The 27199-nt window shown below is 43.8% G+C and overlaps 1 protein-coding gene across 1 annotated transcript in view; it reads left to right on the forward strand.

Moving 5' to 3' along the window:
- Nucleotides 1-13308, forward strand: part of adam33 (ADAM metallopeptidase domain 33) — a 117395-nt gene extending 104087 nt beyond the window's left edge. Inside the window, exons 22-24 of the mRNA XM_062982306.1 lie at nucleotides 7636-7802; nucleotides 9773-9790; nucleotides 11252-13308. Of these exons, the coding sequence (XP_062838376.1) occupies nucleotides 7636-7802; nucleotides 9773-9790; nucleotides 11252-11303 (237 nt within the window). The 3' untranslated portion in view covers nucleotides 11304-13308. The remainder of the gene's footprint in view (nucleotides 1-7635; nucleotides 7803-9772; nucleotides 9791-11251) is intronic.
- Nucleotides 13309-27199: the final 13891 nt, after the last annotated feature.

The following is a 27199-nucleotide window of genomic DNA, read 5'->3' on the forward strand; positions in this document are numbered from 1 at the left end:
GACATGATAGTTATGTCTACATATTGGAACGGATGCCCCATTGACGAGAAATGGGCAAGTTTGTTTTCTTCTTCTCTGGAGACTGGGACAAAGTTGAACCATGGATTCAAAGTGGGGGAAATATGATTCTGCCTAAACATTAGGAACATTAGGAAAATCTTCCTGATGGCAAGAGCTGTTATATGGTATATGCAGCCTCAGGATCTGTTGGGGTTTCCTTCTCTGGAGGTTTTAATGCAGAGGCTGGATGGCCATCTGTTGGGAGGGTGTGGATTGTGTCTTCCTATATAGCAGACTGGATGGCCCTTGTGATATCTTCCAGCTCTATGATATTTTTTATTTATTTATTTACAGTATTTATATTCCGCCCTTTTCACCCCGAAGATGTTCTATGTTATGGCATTGAATGTCAAGGACAGAACGCCACGAGATTCAAAGTAACAGAGTTTATTAGGTTACAGAACTCAAAACAAGCCCGTAAAACACAAGGGCCAGGCAGTATTTGCCTTTAGGAGCAAAAAGGGGCAAAATAAATGTTCAAAAGATAAACCGGATTAAACCGGAGTTTAATCCGGGTAAAAAACAAACTGCTTGCTTCAGCCTGAATATAAACAAAACGAGAGCCAAGAACAAAAGATACAAAGAATGCAGCTAATTGGCAGCAGATTCCTCTCTGCTGCCAACACAGTGTTTACAGTAACTTGCGTCGCTCCCACACACACACAGCAGACAGGATTTCCAGCACGAACAAATCAGCCAGGGAATGCAACAGTAGAGTAGACCAGTTCCGTTCCGTAGTTCAAAGCCAGAAGCAGACGTTTGTAGTTTTCCCAAGTCCAAGAAGGGGATGAAGCCAAGCCGTGGTCAGTTCAGTCCGGGTATTCAAAGCAGGAGATGGCGTCCGTCAAGAAGACGACGGAAGGTCAAGCTAATAAGAGTAAGCACAGGTTTGCACAAACAAATGCCCACACAATCCCTCCCGCCGTCTGACCCTGGATTCCAATCAACTTACGTCTCAGCACAGGAAAGCACACAAGTCTTCAGGGAAGCGTCCCACACACACACGGATCCCAAGCGTTTGCCCAGATTACCTTGCCCAACGCAATTTGCAATTGCTCTCAAGCCCCATTTTATGCCAGTTACAAATCTTCATCACTGTCAGCTGTCCTCCTTAACCCGGGCGTTTCCTCATCACTTTCCTCGTCAGAGCTGGAACACCTCTGACTACGCCCAGCAGCATCTCCAGCTGTGGATCCCGTCCCATCCCTCCAGCTAAGCCATGGATCTGATCCTGAAGGTCCCCATTCATCTTCTGCCCCATCATGGCCAGTGGCACCCAAATCCTCCCTTACCCGAGTCCAATCCATCTCATCCTCCTCCGAGCTAACCTGCCCCTCCTCCATTCTCTCCGTAAACCCCTCGAAAGACTCTTCATCAGATGGTGCTGCAAATATGTCTCGCAGTCTTTTTCTCTCTCGCTCCTCGAGAGTATCTGACTCTCGAGGAGTCTTACGCCCACGCCTGTCAGTAACAGAGCCACGAGGCTCAATCATAACACTATCCCCTCTCACAAAGGCCTCCTCCCCCGATGGTGGAGAAGTGGCAGTGATACCCTCTGCTATAGTACCACGACGACTAGAGGTATCAAGTTTCAACAACGAACGATGAAAGACTGGATGGACCTTTAAACTAGACGGTAAACGCAAACGAAACGCAACGGAAGAAATCTCTTTAACGATAGGAAAGGGACCCAAAAACCGAGGCGCAAACTTTCCCCCAGCCTGCTTAATATATTTGGAAGATAACCACACCAAATCCCCTTCTTCCAACTCCTCCCCTGCCTGCCTGTGGCGGTCAGCCTGAGTCTTCTGCGTTGCCTTAGCTTCCAACAGTAAGCGACGGGCAACATCGTGCAATGCAGCCATTTCCGTAGAGCGGTACACAGGGTCCGAAGAGACCACATTGGTCGACGGCGCCACACCTCCCCGTGGGTGAAAACCATAAGTAAGCTCAAATGGCGTATGCTGACTAGACGTGTGCACCGCATTGTTGTAAGCAAATTCCGCCACCGGTAACCACTTTACCCAAGCCGTGGGTTGATCTAAACAAAAACAACGCAAATACTGCTCTAAGAGCCCATTAACCCGTTCCGACTGTCCATCCGTTTGCGGATGGAAGGCTGAAGACACGCTTAACTTAGTCCCCAAACACTCATGGAAGTGTTTCCAAAAGCGTGACACAAATTGCGGAGCCCTATCTGAAATAATCACCTCGGGTGCTCCGTGCAAACGATAGATGTGCTTTGTAAATAGTAAGGCCAACGTAGGGGCCGCCGGAATGGTTGAACAAGGAATAAAATGAGCCAGTTTACTAAATAAATCCACCACCACCCAAATACAAGTATAACCCCCAGACTTAGGCAAATCTGAAATAAAATCCATGGAAATGATTTGCCATGGCCTCTCCGGAACAGGTAAAGACGATAACAACCCTCTAGGGCGCCCAACAGGCGTCTTACTCTGCTGACAAACGGCGCAGCTGTCACAAAAGCGCAGAATGTCTTGCCGCATCTTTGGCCACCAGTAGCTCCTGGTGATAAGCTGTACGGTCTTGAACCTGCCAAAGTGCCCAGCCATGGGTTCGTCATGGTGGGCTCTAATCACCTCCAACCTGAGGGCCCCCACTGGTACGTAAACCTGCCCCCTACGCACCAATACCCCGTCTTGATCCTGGAGATGCGGCAGTATGGTACGGTTACCTGCAGAGAGCAGCATCAGTTGCTCCTGAGTCCACACATCATCCTTCTGAGCCTCAAGGATCTGGTCATGTAACCCAAGCTCATTATCTACAACACACAGAGAGGCAGTAGGCAAGATGGTCTGACATACTACCTGCTCATTGGTCTTAAATTCCGGCTTGCGGGATAAAGCATCGGCCCGCAAGTTTGCCTTCCCCTCCACGAACTGCACCTTGAAGTTAAACCTGGAGAAAAACAAAGCCCAGCGGATTTGACGCTGGTTTAACTTCTTTGCTGTTTGCAAGTGCTCTAAGTTCTTGTGATCAGACCTGACCACGATCTGGTGCCGTGCCCCTTCAAGCCAGTGCCGCCACACCTCAAACGCCACCTTAATCGCCAACAACTCCTTCTCCCATATGGTATAGTTCTGCTCGAAGGGTGTTAGTTGCCGCGAGTAAAATCCACAGGGACGCAAGGTCCCTGAGGAATCCTTCTGAGACAATACAGCCCCCAACGCGTAGCTAGAAGCGTCCGCTTCTACCACGAACGGTTTGTCAACATCAGGATGGGTTAGTATGTTGTCCGATTGAAAACTAGACTTAAGTCGTAGAAACGCCTCGTGAGCTTCCCGCCCCCACACAAATGGCTGTTTCTTGCGCAGAAGCTGCGTCAAAGGTACCGTGAGCTTTGCAAAGTTCGGAATAAATTCCCGGTAGTAATTAGCGAAACCTAAGAACCTTTGTACATCCTTCTTAGTCTTTAGCTCTTGCCATGAGTTGACGGCGTCAACCTTATGTGGGTCCATCTTAAGTTCCCTACCTGACACTACATGACCTAGGAACTCCACTTCAGGCACATGAAAGACGCACTTGGAAGCCTTGGCGAAGAGCCCATTAGCCCGCAGACGGTGCAGAACCTGCTTGACATGTTGACGGTGTTCTTTCTCGTCCTTAGAAAAAATCAAGATATCATCCAAATAAATCACTAAAAATTGGTCAGTTAGGTCCCTAAACACATCGTTCATGAACCTCTGGAAGACCGCGGGAGCATTACAAAGCCCAAAAGGCATGACTCGGAACTCGTGGCATCCGAAGCACGTATTAAATGCCGTCTTCCACTCATCCCCTTCCCGTATACGGATTAAGTTATAGGCCCCCCGCAGGTCAAGCTTGGTAAAGACCTTAGCCCCTTGCACCCTTGATAACAGTTCCGAGATTAAGGGTAGTGGGTACCTATCCCGAATGGTGTATTTGTTTAGGATCCGATAGTCGCAGACCAGCCTAAGTTCCCCAGTCTTTTTGGCTACAAAGAATACTGGTGCCGCAGTTGGAGAACTAGATGGGCGAATAAACCCCTTGGCTAAATTTTCATCTAGAAACTCCCGCAAAGCTTGCCTTTCCGGTACAGTCAAGGCATATAGCCTCCCTGCTGGCAATTTCGCACCTTCTGCCAACTTGATGGCGCAATCATAAGGCCTGTGCGGTGGTAATTTGTCCGCATCCCTTTTACAAAATACATCAGAGAACTCCCCATACTCAGCAGGCACTCCTTCCATATCAGAGTGAGTAACATTTAGAGTGCAACAATCCTGCCTCTTTAAGATCACCTTACGTGTAGCCCAATCTACTTGTGGGTTTACTACAGCTAGCCAATCCATCCCCAGGATCACATCATATCTAGGCAAGCTTGTAATATCCCACACAAACGTTCCCGTTACTCCCTGCACCTCCCACGTTACTGCTGAGGTTTCATGGTTAACCACCCCAGTCTCCAGCAGTCTCCCATCTGCTCCTTCCACCCACACGTCGCATGCCTTGCGCACTCTAGGAATGCCATGCTTCTTAGCAAACTCAATATCTACATAAGAGACCGTAGCCCCTGAGTCCAGCAGTGCCAAAGTAGAAACAAGTTCCCTTCCCCCAACAGATAATGTAATGGGTACGAAAACATGCTTCCTCCCCTCAGTTGACTGCTTGAGGAGCCCTAGTGCGTTGGACTCACGTCGCACTAGGGCTGGCCTTTTCCCGAAAGCTGGGAAGGTTTCACATTACAGTTTTTGGCAAAATGCCCAGCATTCCCACAGTACAAACACAAGCCCAGCTGCCTCCTACGGCTCTTTTCCTCGGTAGACAGCTTTTTAAAGACCCCAAGCTCCATAGGCTCTTCCCCCATCACCACAGGTGCCCTGGTTACATGCATAGATGGCGCACACATTGCTTTTGAGTGTTTACGAGCCTCGAACCTAGCGTCTAAGCGCAGCACCTTGGCAACTAAGGCGTCCCAACTTTCAGCCGGCTCCAAGCGTGCTAATTCATCCTGGAGCATATCACTTAACCCAGCAGTAAATAAAAGCATGAATGCATCTTCCCCCCAATCCAGCTGGTGGCGATACATGTTAAACTTATTTAAGTAATCCAAAACAGTCCCCTTTCCCTGTTTTAACCGATACAAAGCCCACCCAGCATTCTCTGTGCGGAGAGGATCCCCAAAAGTATCAATTAACAACTTTTTGAAATCATTCAAATTGTCCTTGACTGGGTCATTGCCCAAAATTAAATTAGTGGCCCATTGTCCTGCGGAACCGGTCAACAAACTCAAAATAAAGGCCACCTTACTAGTGTCTGTAGGAAAAGCATGAACGCTGAGCTGAGAAAAATAAAGCTCCACTTGTGCCAAAAAGGTTGGCAACTTGCACCTGGTTCCGTCAAAGCGTTCAGGAGTCAAAACATGTCCTTTCACAGCAAAAGCTGTTTGGCTTACGGTAAGAGCCGTTTGCAGTTGGTCAAACTTGGCCCTTAATTCATCCATCGTCTTCCTGACGGGTTTATTGCTGCAATAAACTTTTTAATGGCGTTGGGCAATCTGTCAAGGACAGAACGCCACGAGATTCAAAGTAACAGAGTTTATTAGGTTACAGAACTCAAAACAAGCCCGTAAAACACAAGGGCCAGGCAGTATTTGCCTTTAGGAGCAAAAAGGGGCAAAATAAATGTTCAAAAGATAAACCGGATTAAACCGGAGTTTAATCCGGGTAAAAAACAAACTGCTTGCTTCAGCCTGAATATAAACAAAACGAGAGCCAAGAACAAAAGATACAAAGAATGCAGCTAATTGGCAGCAGATTCCTCTCTGCTGCCAACACAGTGTTTACAGTAACTTGCGTCGCTCCCACACACACACAGCAGACAGGATTTCCAGCACGAACAAATCAGCCAGGGAATGCAACAGTAGAGTAGACCAGTTCCGTTCCGTAGTTCAAAGCCAGAAGCAGACGTTTGTAGTTTTCCCAAGTCCAAGAAGGGGATGAAGCCAAGCCGTGGTCAGTTCAGTCCGGGTATTCAAAGCAGGAGATGGCGTCCGTCAAGAAGACGACGGAAGGTCAAGCTAATAAGAGTAAGCACAGGTTTGCACAAACAAATGCCCACACAATCCCTCCCGCCGTCTGACCCTGGATTCCAATCAACTTACGTCTCAGCACAGGAAAGCACACAAGTCTTCAGGGAAGCGTCCCACACACACACGGATCCCAAGCGTTTGCCCAGATTACCTTGCCCAACGCAATTTGCAATTGCTCTCAAGCCCCATTTTATGCCAGTTACAAATCTTCATCACTGTCAGCTGTCCTCCTTAACCCGGGCGTTTCCTCATCACTTTCCTCGTCAGAGCTGGAACACCTCTGACTACGCCCAGCAGCATCTCCAGCTGTGGATCCCGTCCCATCCCTCCAGCTAAGCCATGGATCTGATCCTGAAGGTCCCCATTCATCTTCTGCCCCATCATGGCCAGTGGCACCCAAATCCTCCCTTACCCGAGTCCAATCCATCTCATCCTCCTCTGAGCTAACCTGCCCCTCCTCCATTCTCTCCGTAAACCCCTCGAAAGACTCTTCATCAGATGGTGCTGCAAATATGTCTCGCAGTCTTTTTCTCTCTCGCTCCTCGAGAGTATCTGACTCTCGAGGAGTCTTACGCCCACGCCTGTCAGTAACAGAGCCACGAGGCTCAATCATAACACTGAATGTTTGCACATATAAGGCAAACATTCAATGCCATAACATAGAACAGAGACAGAGGCACGGGTGGGCCTCGAACTCATGACCTCTTGGTGAGAGTGATTTGTTGCAGCTGGCTGCTAACCAGCCTGCGCCACAGCCCTGCCTATCCTAAATGATACTCTTGGCTTCAGGGAAAGGCAATGGAAACTGTTGGTATTATTCTGTAGTGGTTTTAGTGTTGGTTTAGGACTCTGGGAGACCAGGGTTCAGATTCATGGAAAACCTTATGGAAGGCCTTGGTCAATTTAACGTGCAAAAGAAAAAAAAACCCCCTAGGATAGGGTTACTACAAGTCCAAGTTGATCAAATTTGAGATGGTTCTTGCAGTTCTGGATTATGTCTCATTGAAAAGCAAAGGAATGTAGAAATAGTCAGGAGATAGGAATGGAGATCAAAATAATGAGAGTGTATCTAATTTGCTGGTCGATTTTGAACTATAGTTACCAAGAGATCAATTAACGGCTAAAAGCACACCCAAGGAGACGATTTTAGCATGGTAATGTTCATCTCACTGATTATTATGGGATGTGAACACAATACACATGTCCCAAGAGATATGAGTGTTCAGCAGTGATGTAATTCAAAGTAGATGTAAATACAATCATTCCTCCAATGTGATGCAGTGGTCAGCGTCTCGTGAAAAACTGACTATAGAACGGGCACTGACAAACTTTGGTCCTCCAGGTGTTTTGGACTTCAACTCCCACAATTCCTAACAGCCGGTAGGCTGTTAGGAATTGTGGGAGTTGAAGTCCAAAACACCTGGAGGACCAAAGTTTGCAAGTGCCTGCTGTAGATACATACTGCCATGATGTTCTTCCAATCTGGTCTCCTTCCTTCCCAGGTTGATCCAAAGCTCCGACCACCCCGCCGGCCGCTTCCGGGGAACCCACTTTTGGCCAAAGAGCTGCCATCTTCTCAGGGCCAAACCTTGCTGGTCATGGTGCCCCCCAGCCACCCCAAAACATCGAATGTCACCAATTCGTCGACCCACCTCTCAAGACCCCTCAAGTAAGTCTCTACAAAGACATGGCTGGCCAAGTCTTGGAAAGGTTGTAATTTGGTGACTATCACTCATAGAATCTTCTACTGGTCTCTAGGACCCCAAATAAACCTTTTCCTAAGCTTCCAAACTTGGGTCCTCCAGATGTTTTGGACTTCAACTCCCACAATTCCTAACAGCCTGTGGGAGTTGAAGTCCAAAACACCTGGAGGACCCAAGTTTGCCCATGCCTGGTCTACACTGTAAAATGAATGCAGTTTGATACCACTTTAACTGCCATAGCTCAATGCTATACGAAAACTGTGAGTTGTCATTTTTACAAGATCCTTAGCCTTCTCTGTTGACCAGTGCTGGTCTGTCACCAAGCTGCAACTCTTTGGATTCCATAGCACCGAGACATGAAGCTAATGTGGTATCAAACTGCATTAATGACATTATGTAATAAAATTAGGAAAAAAAAATCTGTTCCTGGTTTGAAAGTGTTATTTCCTGTTTCGTTGTGCGGTCCTTACTTTGAAAGTAGTTGTTCTACTCCAGAAACTTTGTTTTTGTGGCTGCCACGAACTACCGTATGTACTGGAGTATAAGCTGACCCAAGTAAAAGCTGAGGCACGTAATTTTACTACAAAAAAATGGGAGAATTTATTGACTCAAGTATAAGCCAAGGAAATGCAGCAGCTACAGGTAAATATCAAAATAAAAAATAGATACCATTAAAATTACATTAATTGAGGCAACAATAGGTTAAATGTTTTTGAATATTTACTGTATTTCAAAGAAAAACAGTAAACTATCTCTGCAAGTGGAAAAGTAGGGTCAACAAAAACAATATGGTATCAACAATAAAATGATGATGATGATGATGATGATGATAATAATAATAATAATAATAATAATAATAATAATAATAATAATAATAAACACTTCATTTGTATTTGTGGCTGGCTTCCAACATAGGAACAGGCAAACATTCAATGCCTATATAAACAATGCAGAGCTAGATATAATGTATGTGTGTGTGTGTGTGTGTGTATGTATGTATGTATAAAATTATGTATACAGGATTTGGAAATACCTGCAAACATATGAGGGGAAAATTCATATATAAAATTAATGTATATTGATAGATAGATAGATATAGATATAGATATATCGGTACATAGGGATTGCAAAGGCTTGCAGGGGGAAATACCTATATATCTGTAGGAGATATTAACAAATATTTCAGGGGAAAATGCTTTTATAAGTATTTTTCTTGCAATAATACTAATAATAATGTCCTGACCCCATTATAAGCTGAGGGAGGCTTTTTAAGCTCAAAAAAGGGGTTGAAAAATTCAGCTTATCTTCGAGTATATATGGTATATTGAATTGGTTGAGACTCGATGAGATATTCATTGAAAAACTATAGCAAAAAGTGTTGAAGGATTTTTCTGCAAGAACAAAGTTTTTGCAGTTTAATAAACTTTTCCCATGTTTTTATGATAGAGCCAATTAGGAAATGACATTTATAACCCAGGAACAAAAATCGTGTTACATAGTGTTATATAATGTAGATGAACCCAGTGTTATCCTCTGTCCTCTGGTGCGTTAAATCCTAAAATAGAAACATAGTAATTTATAAATATGCAAGAATTCAAAGCCATGAAACAAAGAAGGAAAGATCAATACTTTTCAAATTTGCGTAGAAATCAAAATATTGAGAGACATGTCAACAAACCACTGTGCTTACAGTTGTGGCCACAAGAGATTGCCATCTCATATATGTCTTAATCTTCCCCCCTTGTGCTCGATATCTGGATTTAATCCAGAATATGACATTTTGAGGACAAAATACACAAATTCTCCAAAGCTTAGGTTGACCATAGGAAGATGAGGAATGCAGGACAAATTTCTCCTATATATTTGAGAACTGCTGCAATGAATATTTGCCTGCAAACTTGAAATCAATCTGTTTTTTCTTCTTCTTCCTCAACAGGCCAATGCCACCTCACAGGTGAGTGCTACTTTGTCCTTGTTTCTCTTGTAGAAAAATTATTTCCATATGCTGTGTTTCAAGCATTGGATGGTAGATAAATGAAGGGTCCAAAATACAGAAATACATCAGGAGATGAAGATATAGTGGCCCTGTTGCTTTCATGTGGGTTATGGACACAGCTCCCTTGTATCTTCTAATAAACCTTTCCCAAGTTTATACGATAGAACCAATTAGGAAATGACATTTATAACCCACGAACAAAAATCGTGTTACATAGGGTAATCAAAACCACGAGTGTGAAAGTGGAGGGACAACTGTAGATGTGTTCTTGGGAGCTACAGTAGGCCCTTTGTATCTTGAGGAAGGATGAGAGAATGGGATGTGCCCAAGGGAATTTTTTTCCATGACCCCAGATATATAAAATAGGTATAAAAATAAGAAATATTGATAATACATCAGCACTTGCAAAGCTTGCTAAACTGATTGATTCCCTTTTTGTGGAGCATAGCTGAAGCATCTTCTGCAGAGTTCATTGTAAACACCGCAGACTGTTGCTAACAGAATCGTGAAATTGTCCATGTGTCCATAGTGACACCTTTGCTTTGTGATGGTTCAGTGTACACAACCTTGGTGTCCAATACAACATGATGAATTCTGTTGTGTATAAAATTACCTTCAGGCTATATAGATAAGGTGTCTATGCAGCATACACGAATTTTGTGTCTTGGGTCCCATCTTCAAAATATCTCATGACGGATATGCAAGTATTCCAAAATCTGAAATATGGAAGGCATTTGTGTTATGAAATTGTTAAATTGAGACCCAGTCACCTCCTGGTCTCAATTCTCCTCTCTCCAACGATCTGGCGAAACTGCTCAGTCGCATGGAAATAAAAATCCAGACTTCCCAGCTGTCAGCTGAAACCAGCGGCTAATACTTTATTGCAGTTCTGTACAATATATACACAGTTTGCCGGAGCTTAGCATTTGTGCCTCCAACCTTCAGAACACCGCAAGGGGAATCACTGTCACCTCCCACATTCCACTACATGACGAATGTCCTGTTACATATAGGAAATCTTCCACTGTTTCCCTCTAGCCATACATCTCTACTCTATGCAGTTAACTCTTCTGTTACTGGATTACTGAATTACTTGCTGCATTACAGACACACGCACACGGTCAGTTAGCTTTAAACTATAAGTACCAATTTCAAACTACACAAAAACAATTACATTCACAATTTGGTGCCATGCATTTCAGATAAGGGACAGTTTTTTCAAAGTCTGGAGCAAAAATAAAGTCTGCTTTAGTTATGGAAGCCACTGGCTATGAATGCAAAAAATGTGGGTCTGATCCATGCCATGGCCCACCTGATTCCCAGCCGTGGTCGTGTACTGGATGTGCCATATTTTCCTTTTGAAAAATCTTTGCATTTTTCTTGCTCTTTTCCCTGACTTTGCCCTCCTCTCTCCTTCAGACCCGTCCCAGCCTTGAAAGTCCAGACGTCTTCCTTCCCCTTTAAGAAATGACAGTGGTGGACGCGAGGATCCCGGCTGACCTCCTCTTGGCTCCTTCCTCCGCATTTGCACTACTGCGGCCGACGCAGGAAACTTTTTTGCTACCAAAGACAGTTATTAATTAATATTATTACTATTTTTGTAAAGGGATTGTTTCTGCCAATAACGAAGAAGAGGGCTCAAGGGTCACAACCGGAACAGTTGGTGCTTCTCTGCCATCAAAGGGCTGCAGGAAAGAGGGGCACAGAAAACGGGTCTTTTGGTGCCATTTTATGGGAGAGCGGCTGTTTTGCAGATTGTTCCCCATGGCTTTGACCCACAAGGTCTGTGTCCTCTTTTCTCTCTTCCTATCTATGGCAGCAGTTAGCAAGAAGGTAGAGGTTGCCAACCCTCGAAGCCTCCCGAAATTGGAAGACCTCAATCAGCTACCTCCATGTTTTTGCACAAGCTTCAGGGGTAACTTCTCCTTCTCTCATGACGTCCCATCAAATTGGATAGGTTTTCAAACTGTATGGGTTCCAAACTGTATGGGGCACTGGATGGAATGGCCTTCCCTGACCTGGCATTGGACTACAATTCCAATCCCTGCCACCATGATTGGGGAAGATGGGAATTGTAGTCCAAATCATCCAGATGGACCTAGAGTGGGAACTTCTGGTCTACTGTATGTGAAGGGTAAGGTTAAAAATGGATGGGATATCCTAAGGAGTCACCGGTTTCATGCTTTATGGGAAAAGTAGAAAATAACTAGCCATGGAAGGGGCAAATATTGGTCCATTGGCAAGAAGAGGCTGATTCTTCCCTCTGCTGTGAAAACCCACCCGAGATTGCTTCTGCAGGAAGTAGAGTCATTAAAAATACCACTGAGCCATGGCAGCTAGGTCAAACAACATTCGTTCTATAGTGTAGGCACACTCTTAGTGACCACAGAAGGAGCAAGGAGAACACCTTGAAGCAGGGGTCCTCAAACTAAGGCCCGTGGGCCGGAGGCGGCCCTCCAAGGTCCTTGACCTGGCCCCTGTCCTAAACTTTAGACTTAGGGTTGACCTAAGTCTACCTGGTCTTTGGAGGTCTCTTTGCTTAGCTACGGCCTTATGAGACCATCTAGATGGCTTTTGGAGGTCACTTTCCGTACCTATGGTCCTATGAGATCATCTAGATGGACTTTGAGGGTCCTTTTCCTTACCGATGGTCTTATGAGACCATCTAAATGGTCTTTGGAGTTCACTTTGTTTACCTATGTTCTTAAGTTAGAGTTGACCTAAGTCTGAAATGACTTGAAGGCACAGAAAAACAATCCTAATTTTTCACTATTTCATCATAGTCTGCCCCCCCAACAGTCTGAGGGACTGTGAATCGGCCCTTCACTTAAAAAGTTTGAGGACCCCTGCCTTGAAGGATACTATGGAGGGTTAGAAGGATAGAGGTGCCACTTTTTGAATCTGCTCGGACAAAGAGTCCCATCAATTTTAGCTGAGTAGAGCATGCAAAAATGCCTTGTGGTTTTTTTCAAGGATAAGTCTCAGAATAGAAGTCATCTCTAATCCTAGACATCATCATCTAAGAAAAGGGATTTTTCCAAACTCTCACCAATAACTCTACAGTCCTGATCATCTACCCAAAACTTTAGTGGTGGTCAAAGTATCTCAGAGCTTTCTGGTGTCCAATGGACCTCCATTCCCACCCCAAGCGAGCATTGGGATTGCCATGCACCTCCAAAGCAAACTTGCTGCCCACCAAAGCCAATTATTCAAAATGGTAGAAAGATGATGGTGTCATCTCCTTAAGCTGCAACTTGGAGGAAATCACAGTTGCAAACTATGAACATGGCCACACAGCCCGAAAGACATACAACAACCCTATCTTCAGAGGAATTGCTTCATGTTCTCCCTTTGCCACCTTCACAGGAAGATGTTAGGGGCTCAGGACGGACATTGGCATCTATCTCCTTGGTACCTAGTTTTTGTCACGGGGATTGCCTTTTTGTATTAATAAGAGAAACACGGCATTCGTTCTTGGTTTTTGAATCTGAAACATCTTCCTCTCCGTTGTGTGTGAATTGGCCCCATTTCCTTGTTGCCTTTGGAAATAATGGGATGATTGTTGAATTTTAGCCAATCAATCAATCAGTTCCTTTATTTATACCTCCCCTTTCTCCTCCAAAATGAGATTCACGTTTCCTGCTTTCCTGTATTCCTCCTGAGCATCATCTCAATCCCAGAACTTGCTTTTGATGCTCGATAAAAAGGGGAAAAAAGGCTCCCTGATCATGAGCCAAGTTTAGCCAGTAACCACAGCGTGTCCTGGATCCAAGGAGACTTCTGATCCAGTGAATGTGACCTCTGGACAGATCTGAGCCTCTTCTCCTTTTGAGGAGCAAACTGTTGTTCTATGGACAAATGCCCCATAAAACTATGTTCTGTTTCCTTTTGCTACTTTGGCCACTTTGCTGAAAGACTATTCCCTCGTTTTTCCAATTCATGGGCTGCTAATTCAGCTGCATTGCTTTGCAACTCCTGCAAAATCCATGTTTTTATCCTTCGGTGCTGAATGGGCAAAAGAGCTTTTATCCTTGGTGCTGCCTGGTCTTTCATGCCCAGGGCTGGAGTTTCGAAGGCTCAGTCCTCTAAGTGTTTGAGATTACAAATTCCAGATACTTTCAGCCTTTGTGGTACTATAACAAAGCCTTGGGTTCTTTGTTCAGGCCTGGGTGGCTCTCATGGAAAAGCACTATTTGGAGAAATGGAGCAGGAGATTAGTGTGCAATCCAAAGGTACATCTAACCATGTAGAATGAATGCAGTTTGATACTACGTACTTATACTCCATGTCACATTGTTATGGAATTCTGGGAGTTGTAGTTTTACAAAGTCTTTATCCTTTATCTTATCCTGCCTAAGAGTGGTGGTGCCTCACCAAACTACAACTCCCACCATCCCATAGCATTGGGACACGAACATTTCAGTGGTGTCAGACTTCATTCATTCTACAGCAGAAATGCAGCGCTAAATGTAATCCTTGGTTCGCGATCTAAAAATTGCACCTTTGTCTGTGGGTTACGTGGGGTAGATGGCTTCACAATCTTAATTTTTGAGAAAATAAATAAATAATGGAATTGCGAAGGATTTTGCTCACAGTCAAGAGCACTGGGCTTGCCATAGCTCTTTCTACTTCCATTATGGAGACACTCTTTCCTCTAAATGGGAAATAACTGCCCATCCTTTCTCATATTTTTTCAATTCCTTACAACATGAGTGGAAATCATGTGGCCCTCTGGCTCTAGTTGGACTGCAAATCCCAGTAACCGTTGCATTGCCATGGGGAAGAATTCTGGGAAATACACTCCAGCGTCACCTGGAAGTGACAAATCTCACCTTGCTTTAAACTAGTGGTTCCTAAATTCTAGTCCTCCAGATGTTTTGGACTTGAGCTTCTGGAAATCTCAGCAGTTTGGGTCAGTAATCAGGAATTCTCGAAGTTGAAATCCAAAACACTGGAGTTTGCGAAAACTCATTGGACTGTGTTGGGAAATCCCAGTCTGTTTCTCTTTTAAACCCATGTCTTTTGGATTGATTACGAAAACGGAGAAGGGCTTTGCAGAACAGGGTATAAACCATTCTCCCCCAAAATGTGCCATTTTTGTGCATCTTTGCTGATGAGATTACTTGCCTCAAACCACAAGGAAACTGGGCCCTTTTTGGATCCTTCTGTTAGCCCTTCCGTTGGAGGTTTGCATCCACAGGTGAATCCTATTTTATTGGGAGAAGTGAGCCAGTTCTGGCCTTGGAACAGTGCCTCCAAGATGATGAACTCAGATCGAATGTCTGAATTCATGTGGTCTAGAAGCTGTGACGCTCCTGCTATGCACCTTGCTGCCAAATGTGTGTGCCTTTAAAATAAAAACAATTAGGAAACCCTCAATGCCCCTTCTGAACATTAGTGAGGAAATAAAGTTTTTTTCTTATTTAAATACAAACGGGAAAGTCTTTATTTCCCTCATATTAGTGTATATACCAGGCATTGCCTGGGTTTGCGTTTTTGTTTGTGGCTCTTTCTTTTCTTCCTCCCTTTTCATGATACACCTTGTTTCTCTCACTTTCCTTATTACTTTCTGTCTTTTTTTGCTTTGGGCCATACACCCTTTCCCCTCTTCTGTTTTCCTTCCTTCCCCATAATTTTCTTCCCTCCCTGCCTCCCTCATCCTTCCCTTCTTTTCCCTTCTACCTTTTCCACTCTCTTTTTTTCTTTCCTCATCCAGCCTTTTCTTGGAAGTCACACTCTCTCAGCCTCAGAACAAGGCACAGGTGCATGCACACGACCATTACAAAATATAAATCTTTATTAAATTGCTTATTTCTTTATGGGATTAATGTCCCAACTGTGGCCTTCAGGGCTGTGTTGTATGTCTCATGGTGCAGAAATTTTGGCTTTTGGGTTGAATGAAAAGTAATGCCTCCACCATAACTCCTCAACAGATGAAAGTCCTGGTCTGTGGCAGGTCCTGGATTGTTCAGTAGACTCTCCTCCACAGTTCCATTTATGGAACCCTGCGCAGATGGTCGGTCAATGCGACTCAAGCAACATGCAGTCACTGAATTCTTGACTGCAGAAGGTGTCACCCCAAAGGAGATTCACCAGAGAATGCAAGTTGTTTATGGGGATTGTGTTGATGTGAGTCCTGTGGGTCATTGGGCAAGTAGGTTTAAAGATGTTGAGGTGGGAACATCTGTCTTGCGTGACAAACAAAGGGTCGGACGTCCTGTGACAGCAACTACCGAGTTTCACAAGCAAAAGGTTGACAGATGGATTCAGGATGATCGTTGTATCACTCAGAGAGAAATTTCAAGCATAATCGACACTTCACAAGAACGTGTGGGTCACATTATTGCTTTGCTTTGCTCTCGGAAGATCTGTGTACGATGGGGACTGTAAAGATGCCGGTTGCGGAAACAGAGTGTCAACTTCTTCCGTGACGGCTTCAGAAAACCTGTTTATCGTTGGCAGAAATGTATCCAATTGTCTGGTGATTATGTGGAAAAGTGAATAGTGGTCATTAAAGAGCACATTCTAAGGATTATTTCTGATTTATTAAAATATTCCCTCCAAACCCAAGTAGCAAAGGTGGAGGCATTACTTTTCATTCAACCCTCGAATCTATATATGCTGCCCTCTTGTGGCTGCGCCTGAGCATTACATACATACATGCCTAGAAGGCGTAGCTAATCCTTTCTATCTATATTCTGCCATTTTTAGCTTTTTGGGGCTCTTGCTCCAAAATCAGGTAGATTTTGTAGTTGAAATCCCACAATTACTTTAAGTTAGGCAATTAAGAGTGTGTGTGCCAAGTTTGGTCAAGACGCATTGAGCCATAGAGAACCCTTTGCAATATAAACAAGCCAACATACATGCAAACATGCATTGACTTTCATATATAGGATGCTGGTATCATTGCAGATGCACAGGAATCACATGATATTACTGTTGCGTGACTTCAAGTAATTGCTGACTTAAAGCAAATCTCGGACAGGATGTCCTTTGCAAGATTTGTTCACAGGAGATTGGCCATTGTCCAGTTTGGATCCTTGTCTCCCAAACAAGTTCTAGTCCAACATGCAAACCACTCTGCAGGAATTCCCTGTTTATGCAAAAGGACTAAATGTCAAAAAAGTGGAATTGGTTGAAAAAGTGAGTGTGATTTTTTAAAGATTGCAAATACAAGACTGAACGCTAGATGGTGCAGAATCGACTGAGAAAAAAATAAACAACATGCATTGTCAACTGGGAAGGGAGAGAAAAGCTAGTTTGTGGGTGAAAGAGCAGGCCAGGATTGCATGGCTATAATTTAGGCTCCATCTACACTGCCATATAATCCAGTTTCTGAACTTGATTATTTGGCAGTGTAGATCCAGACTCAATAGAGAGTTGTTGGAAAGTGAAGATGTGAAAAGGCAAAGGTAACCTGTGCCATGCTGGCAGCAAAAGTGACCCAATCCTAGGAGTTTCTTGACAAGATTTACTGAGAGACGATTGTTGTTATTATTAATTGCTATTGTCATATTATGAGGATAATAGAGTGTGACTTGGCCAAACTGGCTTCCATGGCTGAGTATGTACAATCCTGGTCTCTCCGATTTCAAGTCCAACACTCAAACCATTTAGTTCTACAAGTAAAAGGTATAGGTTTTCCCCTGACGTTAAGTCCAGTCGTGTCTGACTCTGGGGGTTGGTGCTCATCTCCATTTCTAAGCCGAAGAGCCGGCATTGTCCGTAGACACCTCCAAGGTTGTTGTCGACCGCGTTTTAGGGGATCGGGGCCCTTAAGGAGAGACCCGATCCGGTCCTGAGAGAACGGACCCTGGCGGAGCCAAAAGGAAAATACGAGCCGCAATACAACCTGAAGCCGAAATGAAGAAGGTCCGCCAAAGTTGAAGGAAAATCCGCCAAGGAGTCTTTAATGAGCAATTCAGCTGAAGAGGACTCTATTAGCGATCATTCGACTTACTAGAAGTACCATACAATCAAAATAAAGCCATATTTATACAAAATTTCAGTCTGACAGCCCTTTGAATTTCCCGCCCTGCTTCCCCGCCCATCTGATCGTTGATAGGCTAGAAGGTTGAACGAGGCGGGCTTTCGTTTCCCGCCTCGCTCCATTGGCCCAATAGGAAGCTGCCTTACATCTCCACTCGGGCCAATCAGGAGAGAGAAGGCGGGAGTTAGCGAAACAATGAGGTGACGGGGACAGGAACCAGAGGATTAAGTCCTGCTAGACTGATTTCTAAAGGGTGCTATTTTATTAATGGCAGCAATCAAGGATGTCCGGGTTTCTGTGACGTATACAGATTTTAGATATGCCTTGGGGTGTCAGAGGTGGAAGCAAAGATGGGTGGTGATGAGCCATATTGACAGGCTCTGCAGGGCGCCTTCCTGAGGTGTCCTGGATATTTCTTTGGGTGAGATATGACAATGTTTGCATTGGGGCGAATCACCTTTAGGTCAACAACTCCGAATTCGGCGACTCAAGCCCTATATTGTCCATGCAATTTGAATTTGATTGGATTTAGCGGTGGCAGATTATCCTTTTGTTTTTTTGGGAAAGGAAGCCTGGGTCATAGGAAAGGTTGCTATTGTCATATTATTGTCATCCCTTGCTATTGTCAAGGGATAGGTTCTGGGGTTCATGTTGAGTTCAAAATATTTCCTATTTGATTTCATGATTTGACAATTATATGAAATAAAATGAAAAATAAAATAAAGTTGGAATATAACCCAGGCTGGGAAAAATACATATTTTCCGGGGATTCCAAAGAGTACAAATACATATAGGCAGATAGATAGATTTCATGGAAATAAGGGAGAATTCATAAAAGTGAGTTACATTTCATAAAGGGGAATCATGAATGATATAAACAATTGAAAATATTTGATAAGAACGAAGTTCATAACATCTGGAGAACCCAGCATGGAAATTCATAAAAGTGGAGTTTTAGCAGCATGATTTTACAATTCATGAAGTTGTTATCTCTTGCCTCAGGCTAAAAGGTCAAACACCTTTTGTGCAGAGAGTCACAGTAAACTCCAGTAAAAAATCTCAATCACCTTCTACTATAAATATATGGAATATAGAACATAAAGTCTTGATTTTTGAACTATCTTTTACAAAGTCCTGGGGGGGTGGTCACCTCGATCACAAGGTCATGTGGCCACGGGCATGACTGCATGGAGTGCCAGTACCTTCCCACGGGTGCAGTACCTATTGATCTGCTCATATTTGCATGTTTCTGAACTGCTAGGTTGGCAGAAGCTGGGGCTAACAGTGGGAGCTCACCCTACTGCCCAGATTTGAACCTGAGACCTTTCGGTCTGCAATTTCAGCAGCTCAGTGCTTTAACACACTTCACCACCGGGGCTCTAAAAGTTCCACAAGTATTATATACTTAATTCACAAATGTTTCCATGTCACCTTTGGTCATTAACAATTATAAACATGAATCCACAGTATTGCAAGATTGTAAAACTGTCTTGCAACCTCACAAATATTGAACAAGATACTTCCTGATTTTTTCCTGGGAAATATTCTGATACCTTTTCATGTAAATATTACGATTGCTGTGTGCCTTCGAGTCCTTTTCGATTTACAGCAACCATAAGATGACACTGTCACAGGATTTCCAGGGGCTGAGAGAGTGTGACTTGCAGAGGGTTTTAATAACTGGGCTGGGATTCGAACCCTGCACTCCAGAATCATAGTCCAATACTTATGCCTCTGCAGACATTGGGGACTCCTTTCAAATAATGATGGAGACTGCAGTTATGATGCCTTATTTAAAATTGCAAAATATTTGGAACATCTGGTTCTGCATCTGCCTTGTTTGACTTCAAACAGGGTGGACATCCTTTGCTGCCACGTCCACATTTTCTGGGGTTGCCAATTATTGCACTAGTTGAGAATATCTGGTTTCAACAAACTGTTTGAAGACCCAATGCAGCCACAGGGATATTTCTGCCTCCCACTTGGACCCACAATGGCCAGGAGATGGCACTGGAGGTCCACTGGTTCCGAACGAAGCCCTCAAACATCATATTCCCCCTTAGAAGACTCTGCCAGCCTTCCTGGGGACTCTTTCCCTTTGTGTGTGGATTTCCACCCTTCTCATCTCTAAATCCTATTTAGACGGTCTTTGTCATGAAACACATCGAACAACTCCGGTGGGTGCCGCAGACTGGAGTCGTCTGGAGTCAATTTTCTCCTCCCTGCAAAGCCAGCGGGAGAGGAGATGATGATGCTCAGAAGGCTGGGAAAGAGCTGTCTCTTTTCCTTCTGTGTCAGATGGATGCCCCACCAGAGACCCTGACATTGATGTGGGGCCGGGACACAGTCTGGTGGCTCCGGGGTCGAGGTGCCATTGAATCCAGTCTGGATTTTATGTCTACGTTTGAAAGGAGCTGTCCATGGTGTCATGGAATCATAGAGTCGAAACAGAACCCAAAGGGCCATCCCATCCAAGCCCATTCTGTCATGCAGTAATACCAATTCGATCCCTCTCGATATGGCCATCAAGCCACTGCTTAAAACCTTCACCAAGGCAGCAGACAGTTCTTGCCATCAGGACGTTCTTCCTAATGTTTAAGTGGAATTTCTTTTTCTGTAGCTTGAATCAAATGCCACAAAACCTATTTGGGAAGGATAGCATCCTGCAGATTGGAGTAGCCATGAAGCTGCAAAGCCAATCAGTGAGGGTATTTGCATAAAGGAAGCCTGGCCTCTGTTGCCTGGAGGCATCCTCTGTTTGAGGATGCCTCCAGGAAATTCTGTAATTGATTCCTTAGGTCTCATTAACAAGATCCTGTTGGCAAAAGATCCAAAGTGTTGTTGAAGGCTTTCATGGGTTGTTGTATGTCTTTCGGGCTGTGTGGCCATGTTCCAGAAGTATTCTCTTCTGACGTTTCGCCCACATCTATGGCAGGCATCCTCAGAGGTAGTGAGGTATGGATAAACTAGGTAAGGAAAGGAAAGAATTTATATCTGTGTTACTTTCCGAGCAGTAGTGGTTATTGTTGTTGATGTGGTAGCCCTTGCTGTGTGCCTTCAACTCATTTGTGACTTAAAGCAACACTAATCCTATCCCAGAGCTAGTCTACCAAAGTTCAGGGTAAAATTTAAAAGAAATATCCAAGGTCTTAAACCCAATGCCCTGAATTGATTCAGTCTCTTGGAATCATAATAGAGTCAATAGTGGTGGAAGAAACCTCTCTAATCCAATCCCCTTCTGTCCATGCAAACATGACTTATCTTGATATAAACACTAGACTCCTCTTGATACAGCCTAGAACTGGATTGGCTGTTTTAGCTACATGTTCAGAATGAAACTTTCTGCAAAGAGAAGCATTTTGTAGATAGAAGGAGAATGTCCAGGAGAGGGAGAAGGATCATATCACTATATCACCACCACCACCACCATCATCCTTTTTATTGATGCAGCCTAGAATCGTATTGGCCCTTTTTGCAGCTGCATCACACCATTCGTTTATTCATGTTCAGCTAGCTCCCTTTCATATGGGCTGTTTTTAAAGTGTCACTCATCCTATATGTTGTTGTGTGTTTTCCGGGCTGTATGGCCATGTTCCAGAAGTATTCTCTCCTGATGTTTCGCCCACATCTATGGCAGGCATCCTCAGAGGTTGTGAGGTATGGATAAACTAGGTAAGGAAAGGAAAGAATTTATATCTGTGTTACTTTCCGAGCAGTAGTGGTTATTGTTGTTGATGTGGTAGCCCTTGCTGTGTGCCTTCAACTCATTTGTGACTTAAAGCAACACTAATCCTATCCCAGAGCTAGTCTACCAAAGTTCAGGGTAAAATTTAAAAGAAATATCCATGGTCTTAAACCCAATGCCCTGAATTGATTCAGTCTCTTGGAATCATAATAGAATCAATAGTGGTGGAAGAAACCTGTCTGATCCAATCCCTGTCTGTCCATGCAAAAATGAGTTCTCTCAATATAAACACTAGACTCCTCTTCATGCAGCCTAGAATTGCATTGGCTGTTTTAGCTACATGTTCAGAATAAAACTTTCTCCAAAGAGAAGCATTTTGTAGATAGAAGGAGGATGTCCAGGAGAGGGAGAAGTATCATATCACTATATCATCACCACCACCATCACCATTATCATCATCATCATCATCATCATTTTCATCATCATCATCATCATCATCATCATCATCATCATATAGAATCATATTGGCTTTTTTTTGCAGCTGCATCACACCATTTGTTTATTCATGTTCAGCTAGATCCCTTTCATATGGGCTATTTTTAAAGCAGGTGCCACTTATCCTATAGATTATATGTTGTTTTTATTGGGTTGCTGTGTATTTTTCCGGGCTGTTTGGCCATATTCCAGAAGTATTCTCTCCTGATGTTTCGCCCACATCTATGGCAGGCATCCTCAGAGGTTGTGAGGTATATACCTGCCATAGATGTGGGCGAAATGTCAGGAGAGAATACTTCTGGAGCATGGCCATACAGCTTGGAAAACACATGATAACCCTGTGATTCCGGCCATGAAAGCCTTCGACAACATGTTGTTTATATTGCCTAAGTGCAATACCTTACATTTTACCCTGTTGCAATTTCTTTTGATGCAGTGCCTTAGATTACTTCTTTAAAGCTGAATTAAAAGCCAAAGCAGATTGACCATTGACTGGTGGCCACCAGACTGAGCCTGGACTGGGCATAGATGTCCCAATGGCAAGATATGGAGCAAAATCGCCTTTGTTCCGCCTTGATTTCCTTCTCCGGCTCCTCCTTTTCCGTCTTGTGCCTTGAGAAACAAGAGAAAGTGGGGAGGGGGTCCTCCTGCTGAGTTTCCTCAAGAGTTTCCATTACAAGCCATTTGCATGTTGCTGCACAGACAAGTTTTGTTTATTAATCAGTTCTTAAGCAATTAAGTAATTACCATAAACACGCTTGCCAAAAGGCACCCCTTCAATTGTTCGCCTTCTGGTTTGATCCTGGTGCTTTGCTTACGGTAAGCTGCAGTGCCACAAAATCAGAATAACAGCTCTTTCCCCCTCCCCACTCCACCAAGAAGCCTGGAGAAGTTTCTCGAAACATATGTCTGTGTTTGGAGGATGATTGGAGGACAACTTGGTTGCGGCGGCGGGGCTCTTTTGTATCCTGAGATGCAAAAATGTCAGGATGTCAAGCTCAGCTTCTCCTGTCTCCAATGTTTGCGGCTGTTGGGTGCCTACAAGTCGTTCTTGACTCATGGAGAGCCTAGGATAGGATGACTCAAAGTCAAATAGTAAGAACAATGTCATGTTATGACTGCACATGTCTATTTATGGAGGTATCTTGAACAACCCTTGACTAGGCAACCTACAACATCTACATGAAACCGCTGGGAGAGGTCATCCGGAGTTTTGGAGTGAGGTGCCATCTCTACGCAGATGACACCCAACTCTACTACTCCTTTCCACCGAACTCCAAGGAAGCCCCCCAGATACTGAACCAATGCTTGGCAGCTGTGATGGGCTGGATGAGGGCGAATAAGATGAGGCTTAATCCCAACAAGACACAGGTCCTCCAGGTCAGTCGTATGTCTGATCGGGATATTGGGTGGCTACCTGTGCTTGACGGGGTCGCACTCCCCCTGAAGGCGCAGGTCCGCAGTTTGGGGGTCCTCCTGGACTCATCTCTGACGCTTGATGCTCAGGTGTCGGCCGTGGCCGGGAGGGCCTTTGCACAATTAAAACTTGTGCGCCAACTGCGACCTTACCTCGTGAACTCTGATCTGGCCACGGTGGTCCATGCCTTAGTTACCTCTAGACTGGACTATTGCAATGCACTCTACGTGGGGCTGCCCTTGAAGACGGCCTGGAAACTCCAACTAGTCCAACGTTCGGCAGCCTTGCTTCTAACTGGAGCTAATTATAGGGAGCGGTCAACCCTCCTGCTTAAGGAGCTCCACTGGCTGCCGTTCACCTTCCGGACCCAATTCAAGGTGCACGTGATCACCTACAAAGCCCTGAACGGTTTGGGACCCTTCTACCTTAGTGATCGCCTCTCCCCCTACGAACCTGCACAATCTCTTCATTCATCGGGGGAGGCCCTCCTCTCGCTCCCACCTGCGTCACAAGCGCGGTTGGTGGGGACGAGAGAGAGGGCCTTCTCCGTGGTGGCCCCTCGGCTCTGGAACTCGCTCCCCAGGGAAATCAGGCAAGCCCCCACCCTGGTAGCATTCAGAAAGAGCTTGAAAACCTGGCTCTTCACCCAGGCCTTTAGATAAAGATTGCTCATCCCCATAACAATTTGTATCTGTGACCATTCTTGTACCGGTTTGCACTTTTTACCTTTGTCAACTCGATATAGACACAGGGTCTATTCCCATCCCAATTTGCACTTCCAAGAATTTGCAGCACTTTATCAGTCACCTCGTGTTTACAATATTTATATGGTACACTTTACCCAGTCTACTTTTACAATCTCTCCGTTTTAATCCATGTTTTTATTAGTTCTTGTTTTTATTGGCTAATGTTTAATTTTTTTTAATTGTGCATGTTTTTGTCTATTGCTGTGTTTTATACTGCTACTGTTCTTATTCAGGCTTGGCCCCATGTAAGCCGCCCTGAGTCCCCTTTGGGGAGATAGAGGCGGGGTATAAAAATAAAGTTGTTGTTGTTGTTATTATTATTATTATTATTATTATTATTATTATTATTATTATTATCATTATCATCATCATCATCATCAAGGGTAACAAAGTAGCGTTTGGATGGATACACAAAGAAAATGCCACATTTGTGATAGTTCTCCAATAACCTGGAAGGATAATGTTGACTTCATGTGCAGGAAAGCAGCTGGAAGCTCAGGAAACCCTACTGAAGGGACACAAGGGGCTTTATTTAATTTGATTCAATCTGATTCATAAATAGCAATGGTATCCAGAATGGTTTGATTAAATAAATAGTCTTCTTAATAGTTAGAAGATGTCAGTAAGAAATGTTTATCACAAACAACACCAAATGGCCAGCAATCAAACAAGCCCATCGCCTTGCTGGGGATGCAAAGGAAATCAATTGGCCAGGAACTCACACATGCAGGCAGGGCAATAAAACCTTAGAAACAACAGTCTTAGATGTAAGAGTCAGAGATGGCATTCTGATGTAGTTTGATAGATGGACATTTGTTGTTTGTTGTTTTGATAAACGTCTGACCAAATGGTGCCACGTGCAAGATGAAACAAGATGAAAGAAGGAAGGGGCGTGAGAACAAGGATGTTTGTGAGGTGAATTGTACCTGCAAGGATATTATAAATACCCCATGTGAAATCTCAGTCGGTGTGCCACTCCTTTTCATGATGGTCACCCGCAGAAATATTTGCAAATAAATCTGTGTATTTCTATCTCCTCTGCATCCTAGTTCCTTTATTGGAAAACCAACACTAGGGCGTTCTGCAAGGTTTGCCTTCTTTAAAAATTGATATCGAATCCGAGCCTCAACACTATGATAATGGTGCCAAAGTTCACAGTTGACTTGAATGCTCATCATAGTAAGAACTATCTGTGATTGTGAGCATGGAACATTCTGCACTGGAAACTTATGAGTTGCTTTGATGTAGTGGTTTGCATGCCATTCTAGGAACCTAAGACACCAAGGTTCAAATCCCTGTTCAAATAGGGAAATCCACTGTAAAGGTCATTCTCTCTCAGCCTTACTCAGGAATAAACCTTACTAATTTGTTGAACTTACGGTGACTCCATAGATTTCACAGGATTTTTTAAAACAAGGAATACTCATAGGTGGTCTTACCAGTTCCCTCCTAGGAAATAGAGATTGGGTTGTTGTGAGTGTTCCAGGCTGTATGGCCATGTTCCAGAAGCATTCTCTCCTGATATTTCACCCACATCTGTGGCAGGCATCCTCAGAGGTTGAGGGATCTGTTGGAAACTAAGTAAGTGAGGTTTATATGCCTGTGGAATAATGTCCAGGGTGGGAGAAAGAACTCTTGTCTGCACGTGCCACCTTGATCAGCATTTAATGGCCTTGCAGTTTCAAGTATTATTAAAGTATTATTACTTTATTTGCTTGGTTATTTATGTCTTATTGTATGCAATGTCTTTAATTGATTATTTTATATGATTGTTGTATCTTTGGTCTTAATTTTTGCCATGAGTTTTAAACTGTTTATACTTTGTTTCTGTTTGGGCTGTGCCCCCATGTTAGCCGCCCCGAGTCCCTTCGGGGAGATGGTGGCGGGATAGAAAAAATAAATTATTATTATTATTATTATTATTATTATTATTATTATTATTATTATTTGTTGTTTGGAGGTGTTAGCTGGCCCTGGTTGATTGTCTGGAATTCCCCTGCTTTTTGATCGTAGCTCTTTCTGTACCGTTCTGTACTGGTAGCCAGATTTTGTTCACTTTCATGGTTTCCTCCTTTCTGCTGAAATTGTCCACATACTTGTGGATTTCAATGGCTTCGCTGTGTAGTCTGACATGGTGGTTGTGAGAGTGGTCCAGGATTTCCATGTTCTCGAATAATATGCTGTGTACAAGTTGGTTCATGAAGTGCTCTGCTGTGGCTGACTTCTCTGGTTGGATTAGTCTGCAGTGCCTTTCATGTTTCTTGATTTGTGTTTGGGTTCTGCATTTGGTGGTCCCTATGTAGACTTGTCCACAGCTGCATGATATACCATAGACTTTGCTAAACATAGTATTTGTTGGATTTTTCTAGTGGGTCTGCAGATAGTTTGTAGGTTGCGTTTCTTCATTAAGAACCCCTTTCCTCTGGGTGGATCTTTATCTTGACTCTCGTGGCTTGTTCTTGGCCTTGAAGCTCTTCTGGTGTCTGTGGTGGAGTCTCCATTTTTATGTAGGTATTTATCAGTGTGTGTAGGTTTTCTGTAAATAGAGATATTCATCAAACCTGATATTTATTGGTGGTCTTCCATCCAAGAACTAACCAGAGATGGCCCTGCTTAGCTTCCACGATCAGTAGGGATCAGGTGCCTTCGGGATATTTAGGCCCTAGTGAAAGCCATCTTTAAATATCTGAAGGAAATTCGTATTGAAGATACAACTGAGATTTTATTCAACTTCTCTGGGGACTATAATGTGAACCATTCCAGTTATAAAGAACAGATTCCAGCAAAACTTTAGAAAGAACTTGTTGACTGTTACTACAGTCTAAAAAAGAAATGGATAGTCTCAGATGGTGATGGAATCTCCTCCTCCAGGAATCTTTAAACAAAAGTTAATGAGCATCTTTTAGGAGTGCTTTATCTGTATATTCCTCAATGGAATGGGGTTGGACTAGATGGCACTTGAGACCCCTTCCCACCCTAAAAATCTATGATTGTACACACGTTTCTCCAAATGCTTTCACAAACGTTTCCCACC

The sequence above is a fragment of the Anolis carolinensis genome, chromosome 5, assembly GCF_035594765.1.
Source record: "Anolis carolinensis isolate JA03-04 chromosome 5, rAnoCar3.1.pri, whole genome shotgun sequence".
Taxonomy (NCBI): Eukaryota; Metazoa; Chordata; class Lepidosauria; order Squamata; family Dactyloidae; genus Anolis; species Anolis carolinensis.